Below are 7,389 nucleotides of genomic sequence, written 5' to 3' on the forward strand. Positions count from 1 at the left end.
AGATAGGTGGGGATGCGGAGAGACCAGGTTTCTGCCTTGAGGCTGAGTCCAAGAGCTTGGACCTGTCATGTTACGTCCGACGGGGCGGGCGTCAGATAACTGGGGGAGGTGGGCTCATCCCGGGACTTAGGGCTGCGATGAGACGACCCTGTCCTCGCGAACCCGGTAGGAATTCAGTTGCGCCAAGACTCTGTACATCTCGGACGCAGACAAGAGGAAGCACTTCCGACTGGTGTTGCGGCTCATGCTCCGAGGCGGCCGGGAGCTGGGCCCCTTCCACAGCCGCCTCATCAAGGTCATCTCCAAGCCCTCGCAGAAGAAACAGTCGCTGAAAAACACCGACCGTGAGCGGGGGCGGGGCCTGGCCGCGGGGCGGGCTTGGGGAGGTGCCCCAGGTCTGCAAGCTGCTTGATTTGGGAAGGGGGAGGGGGAGAGGCCTGGGAGTGTGAGCCGAAAGCGGGGCCGGGTCTGGATGAATGGGTGTGGCTTAGGTACCCAATTTGAGGTTGGGGGTCCCCAAAATAGCTGGCATGTGCTGAACCGAAGACAAAATATAATAAAAAGGCAGAGGAAATTCAGTTAAAAATATTTATTCAGTGCCTGATGTGCATTGCAAGTGTCTGTTCTGGAGGAACAGCCTAGCCTAACAGGGGAGAGACACACATAGCTGATCAAAGAGACAGTTGGAGATAAGCCCTGGATGCCAAGTGATAAACCCCGGGGCTAATGGGTTTGAAAATACAGGGGGGAAAAGCCTGAATGACAATAACACCATCACCCTCCCTGGAAAATGGAAGGGAGAAGCTGGGGAAAGGGGGCCTTTCTTGGCAGGCATGTACATTCATCACCCTGTTTGATGCTCATCCTTGTAAGGTGAGTGGTAGGTGAGGAAAAATGAGACGCGGAACATCCCTCCATTCGTTTAAGAAATGTTCCGGCCTTGGACTTCCCTGGCAGTCCAGTGGTTAAGACTCTGTGGTTCCACTGTAGGGGACTCAGGCTTGATCCCTGGTTGGTGAACCCTAAGATCCTGTATGCCACTCAGTGGGACCAGAAAAAAGGAAAAGAAAAAAAGAAATATTGGGGCCCATCACCTTCCAAATGACTTGCTTAGGTTTGCCCACCTAGAAAAGTGGTCCAGCCAGCATTTGAACTTGAGTTGATGTGACTCAAGCCCACTCCCACCCCGCACCTTGTTTGCTTTCTGTTAAAAACGTTGAAGGATGTCTCAGATTCAGGCAGTGCGCTGGCTGGCCGCTGGTGTGAGGACAGGGCCAGGGAATGCTTAGTGGGTATAGTGAGATGGTTTTAAGTGCAGATTCTGGAGCGAGGTGGCCTGGGTTTGAATCCTGGCTCTGCCGCTGGCTAGCTGTGTGGTCTTGAGGGAGTTGTTCTCTTGAGTAAAGATAATATTATCTACTGCAGAAGGCTGTTGAGAAGCAAAAGAGCTAACTCAAGTTCAGCATTTAAAACAGTATCTGAAAAACAATGAACGTTAGCTATCATCATTATGATAATGGATGGGAACTTGGGTGAAATATACATTGAGCACCCACAGTATGCCTGGCACTGTGGGGGAAGAGTGGATGATGGCCCAGTGCTTTCTCCCCGGGTGCTCAAAATCCAATCAGAAAGCAGAATGGTGGCTCTGAATTTGTGCTAAAGGATGAAAGAGATCAATATTAAACCGTAGAAATATACTGCTATTTCACACCACATGCCTTTTGCTTATACAGTCTCCTGAGCAACTCCTACCTACCTCGTCCTCCCCAGCTAAGAGTATAACCTCCTCCAGGAAGCCTTCTGGAACCCAGCCAGCCCTTACTACATCCTACTGAAAGTTTCTATTTATTCCCAGTCCCCACTCTGAGACTGTGAACTCCTCCAGAGCAAAACTAGATCTAATTCACCCTTTGGTGCCTGGCACAGAGCATAGGGCATTTAGTAACTACTTGTTTTTCCTGCCCAGGCAGCAAAAAGGACCAGACAGAGGTACAGAAGCAGGATTATAGCAGGTGCTGGATAAATAGCCATGAGACAATGAATTCCCAGGCTAGTGTGTCTGGGAATTTGACCCAGATTGGCTCAGGGGACAGAGGGTGGGAACTTCACTGGCAATTCCAAGGGGCCAAGCCAGGCCCGGGCACTGACTCCACCTCCCCTTACAGTGTGCATATCCTCGGGCTCGAAGGTCTCCCTCTTCAACCGCCTGCGTTCCCAGACGGTCTCCACGCGCTACCTCTCCGTGGAGGATGGGGACTTTGTGGCCAGTGCACGCCAGTGGGCTGCCTTCACTCTCCACCTGGGTAATCCCACAAGCAGGCCCGGGGCTGGGCACTTCACATGCATTCACTTATTTCATCTTCACCACAACTCATCCAGGGAAGTAAATGTTGCCCCATGGAACCAAGGCTTACAGACACCAAAAGACTTGTCAAAAGTCCTAGTGAGTCAGTAACTGAACCCAGCTACTCTGACTCCGGCATCCAACCCCTTTCCCCAGCTCAGCCCCTGCCCCCAGAGCACAGGCATTCTAAGGATGGGCCACAGAGGGTTTCTCCAGGCTGAGAAATTTCAGCCTGAGCCACCTCTCTGTGTGCTAACCCTGCACATAAGACCCTTATGTGACTCGAGGCGGAGCCAGAGGCAGAAGGATTTGGGACAGAAGCTTAGAACCCCTGAAGCCCTCCTGCCTTCTGTTTATTTCTCAGCTGATGAACAGTGTTCCCAGGGGGACTTCCCGCCTCGAGAGGGCTACGTCCGCTACGGCTCCCTGGTGCAGCTCGTCTGCACGGTCACGGGCATCACCCTACCTCCAATGGTATGGGAAGGGAGGGCATGGCTGGACGGGTCACCCCAGATCCGTCCACAAGGGAAGGGCTGAGGGTGAGCACCCAAAGCATGATGACCCCTATTCTCATTGGAGACACTCAGCGTTTGTGGGAGCTGTCATGGTGAGGGGGCGGATATGCCAGCAATATTCCAGCATTCTGCATGGCTATTGGGGTAGCAGAGAGCTGGCTGGGAGGGCAGCCTGTGGGCACCCAGGCACCCTGCTGCCACACCTCCCCCACACTTCTGCCATAGATCATCCGCAAAGTAGCCAAACAGTGTGCCCTCCTCGACGTGGATGAGCCCATCTCGCAACTCCACAAGTGTGCATTCCAGTTTCCCGGTGGCCCTCCAGGAGGAGGCGGCACCTACTTATGTCTCGCTACAGAGAAGGTGGTGCAGTTTCAGGTGAGAAGCAGAGACTCTCAGCACCAAGCATCCCAGAAAATCAGAACCGCAAAGAACAGTAGGATGTAAGATCACCATTATCAGCACCATCGTGGTTGCTACTCACTGAGCAACACTGCCTCCTATGGAATGTTAGACATGAAGACTATCAGGATAGAATCAGAGAATGTAGAAAAAAATAGTAATAGTAGCATTGAGCAATGCTCCTTCCCAAAGGCCATTAATGTCATAGAATGTTGTGATATAAAATTGTAGGGGGATTCCCTGGTGGTCCAGTGGTTATGACTCTGCACGTCCACCGCAGGGGGCTGGGGTTCCATCCCTGGTCTGAGAACTAAGATCCCACAAGCCCAGAGGCACAGGGCCAAGAAAAAAAAAATTGTAGAATGCAAATAAAAATCAGTAATAAATAGTACTTTTGGCTGGTGGCTCAGAGGTTAAAGCATCTGCCTGCAATGCGGGAGACCTGGGTTCGATGCCTGGATCGGTAAGATCCCCTGGAGAAGGAAATGGCAACCCACTCCAGTATTCTTGCCTGGAGAATCCCATGGACGGAGGAGCCTGATGGGCTACAGTCCACACGGGGTCGCAAAGAGTCGGACACGACTGAGCGACTTAACTAACTTTTGAGTATTACTGAGCAAAGATGAATTATGGACTGTTAAGACATAAGATTGTCAAATATGAAAAACTGCTATTATTATTAAGCAATACAAAGAACATTATCATGGAATGTTGAGATAAAATCATAATACGTAGAAAATCACATTATTATTGAGCAGTGTTGCTGCTGCTGCTGCTAAGTCGCTTCAGTCGTGTCCGACTCTGTGCGACCCCATAGATGGCAGCCCATCAGGCTCCCTGTCCCTGGGATTCTCCAGGCAAGAATACTGGAGTGGGTAGCCACTTCCTTCTCCAATGCATGAAAGTGAAAGTGAAGTCGCTCAGCACCCCATGGACTGCAGCCTAGCCTACCAGGCTCCTCCATCCATGGGATTTTCCAGGCAAGAGTACTGGAGTGGGTTGCCATTGCCTTCTCCATTATTGAGCAATAATCCTTCCAAAAGCATTTTAAAGTGTTGGAATGTTTAGGGCACAGGATTGCACAATGTTTTTCTTTTCTTTTTTCTTTTTTTAATGGAATTCTAGAATTCTAAGAACATAGATCTTTAGAAACCAGCTAGTCCAGCGAGCTGAGGTAATTCTAAATAGAGAAATTAAAGGTTTGGTCCGAGCTCGCAGGGCAGGTAAACCGCAGAGCCCAGGACTGGAACGTTAGGAATGCGGAAGCCCCGGCATTGCGCCGGCTGGCTGCGCTGAAGGCCGCCCCTGGCCGCAGCTTCTTCTCCATCCCCTGGGGTCTCCCCTCAGGCCTCCCCCTGCCCCAACGAGGCCAACAGAGCGCTGCTCAACGACAACTCTTGCTGGACCATCATCGGCACCGAGTCGGTGGAATTCTCCTTCAGCACCAGCCTGGCGTGCACCCGGGAGCCGGTCACTCCCGTGCCGCTCATCAGCACCCTCGAGGTGAATCCGGGCGCTGCGGGCCGCTGGCGGGCGTGGATCCTGACTGCTCTGGGCGGGGCGGGAGTGCAGGTGAGGGAGGGTTTCGAGCTCTCAGCTTCCCCCACCCCGCCCCCCGCTTCTCCCACACCCCTTGGTCTCACCCTCCCCCAGCTGAGTGGCGGGGGCGACGTGGCCACCCTGGAGCTCCACGGTGAGAACTTCCACGCGGGGCTCAAGGTGTGGTTCGGGGACGTGGAAGCGGAAACCATGTACAGGTATGGGGGTGGGGGGTTTCCCTGTCTCCCAGAGAACGGAGCTGGTGGGGAGTGGGGTGCACGCCATCAGCATCGCTGCTGCCCCGACCTCGATGCCCCACCCCCAGGAGCCCGCGGTCCCTGGTGTGTGTGGTACCCGACGTAGCCGTCTTCGGCAGCGACTGGCGCTGGCTGCGCACACCCATCACAGTGCCCGTGAGCCTCGTGCGCACCGACGGCCTTTTCTACCCCAGCGCCTTCTCCTTCACCTACACGCCCGAGTACAGCGCGCGGCCGGGGGCCCCGGGCGCCCTGGCGGCGCCCGCCGCTGACGCCGACGCGCTCCTGGAGAGCATCCATCACGAGTTCACGCGCACCAACTTCCACCTCTTCATCCAGACGTAGGAGGAGCGGCCTGGACGCTGAGACCTGGCCGGGGGAGGGTTTTCTGGGTCCTGAGCCCTGCCTTCCGCCTCGGTGCTGCGCAAGTGAAAGCTGAAGACCGACTTGCAGAAAGCTCTCGCCCTAGAAACCTGGCCCTGCGGGTCTTTCACCGGTTACTCCCTCGTCTTTTCCTTCTAGGAAGACCCCGCCTGAGTGATGCTCCCTTTGTATCCGGTCAGGAGTGTGGTTTTCTCTATCATTGTCTTTTTCACTCTGACATTCTCTCTCCCGAAGTAACTATAGTTTTTTTGGTTTTTGTTTTTGGCCATGTCACGTGGCCTGTGGGATCTTAATTCCCAGACCAGGAGTGGAACCCGTCCCACATGCGGTGAAGTGCAGTCTTAGTCCCTGGACCACCAGGGAGTTTCCTTAGATCTCTCTTCTTTGTGCATCCCTGTCCCTGCATCTTTGTTTCTCTCCATCTCTCTGGGTCTGGCATACAGTTTCACACATTGTAAAAAGCCTAGAGCAGTGACCCTCCAGGCAGCTGTATTTCCTGAAGGAAGAAACGGGTGATATTTCACACATATGGGGCATGGGCTCACGCTTGCCCTGATGGCCCCAAAGCACCAGGTCCTGCCTGGAACATTGGGTCCCACTCCAAGCACCAAGTCCCTTCTGGAGCATGGGGAACCTGTCCTGGAGTGCTGGCTTCCACTCTGCAGTACAAAGCTCAGTCCTTTCCTTAGTCTTTTTCTGGCTGGAGCCAGGCACAGTACCCATTCAGATGTTTGCCCTCTGGTCCACAACTTTGGTGGCTGGGTAGGTCCCTGGTGTAGTGGTCAGGTCTTGCCATCTTAATTGTCTACCCAGGCATTTCTTTCGAAGGCCTGGTAAGATGCAGTCAGTCCTAAGGGTCGGAGATTGCTCTGCTGTGTTGGCATCAACTCCCAGCCAGGGCAGGGAGTGTGGTACTCCCTGTATCTGTATGACCCACCTCCTCCCAGAGGGAGGTGGCCCAGTGTGCTTCCCCCCACATACACACAGAGTAGAGGACAACATGTGTGGTGGAGCAGATAGCTCACTTGTGATACTTCCTGGAGGAGCAACGGGGTTCAGAGGTAGCCAGCATCCCTGAGCCCCTGTCCCTGCTCTGAGGACCACCTGCTGCCTCTGGGCAGGCCCAGGGGCAACCACAAGACCCAAAACAAAACTTTCCCAGGACAACTCTAGGCAGAACTCATGGGATCTGCTGGGCAATAATCAAGAAAGAGTAGCTTCTTTGGATGGAGCCTAGGGATAAAACTGCAATTCATCACTGCCCAGACTCTCCACCCTCTGCCAAATGTGTGCCCCACAGGGAGGAACCTGTGTCATGGAGGGTCCTGACTTGGGCTGTGGAAACCATGACACAGATATTGTAGGTGCCAACTACTTGTACCAGCCCCTGGGGGTGCCGAAAGGGGAGAACTGGTCTGAAATGTGGGTCAAGGGCTCTCACCCTTCTGGGCCTTTCTTTATGCTCTAAGTTCATTTCCTGAGATGCTTTCCCCAGAACATGGAAACCTCCGTGAAAAAGAAGAAGCTGATATTTCCCAAGGGGGCAAAATGGGCTTTACTTTTAGAGTCCTCAAACGCTTGGCTAAGTTCCGTTCTCTGCCATCAGCAGACTGAAACCCACAATGATGGGAAAGAGAAGCTTGTTCAGTCTGCCATGGCCCCTGGGAGTGGATCCTGGCTGAGGAACCCAGGGAATAAATGGATGGAAAATGTCCTCCACGTGAATGCCCGTCCCAGGAGAGTTTGAGCTCACTGCCCTGTGAGATTGAAGCAGGAAGCCACTTGTAAAAATGCTAAAAGGTCTCTCGGGGAGTTGGGGCTCAAGGGCCTTTCCAGTTCTGCCCTCAAGAACTTCCTCTACCACTCCACCAGGCAGGAGACCCGGAAGCCAAGGACCTAGCTTGGCCTGAAAGCCCAGTCATGCAGCTCTATTTTTTGCACTTTC

The 7,389-nt window shown here is 53.6% G+C and overlaps 1 protein-coding gene across 1 annotated transcript in view; it reads left to right on the forward strand.

Moving 5' to 3' along the window:
• Positions 1-7,383, forward strand: part of RBPJL (recombination signal binding protein for immunoglobulin kappa J region-like) — a 12,225-nt gene extending 4,842 nt beyond the window's left edge. Inside the window, exons 6-12 of the mRNA XM_010853605.1 lie at positions 170-344; positions 2,169-2,306; positions 2,712-2,821; positions 3,088-3,240; positions 4,612-4,767; positions 4,918-5,021; positions 5,129-7,383. Of these exons, the coding sequence (XP_010851907.1) occupies positions 170-344; positions 2,169-2,306; positions 2,712-2,821; positions 3,088-3,240; positions 4,612-4,767; positions 4,918-5,021; positions 5,129-5,405 (1,113 nt within the window). The 3' untranslated portion in view covers positions 5,406-7,383. The remainder of the gene's footprint in view (positions 1-169; positions 345-2,168; positions 2,307-2,711; positions 2,822-3,087; positions 3,241-4,611; positions 4,768-4,917; positions 5,022-5,128) is intronic.
• The last annotated feature ends 6 nt before the right edge of the window (positions 7,384-7,389 follow it).

This window comes from Bison bison, unplaced genomic scaffold (assembly GCF_000754665.1).
Source record: "Bison bison bison isolate TAMUID 2011002044 unplaced genomic scaffold, Bison_UMD1.0 scf7180017853184, whole genome shotgun sequence".
In the NCBI taxonomy this organism is placed as follows: Eukaryota; Metazoa; Chordata; class Mammalia; order Artiodactyla; family Bovidae; genus Bison; species Bison bison.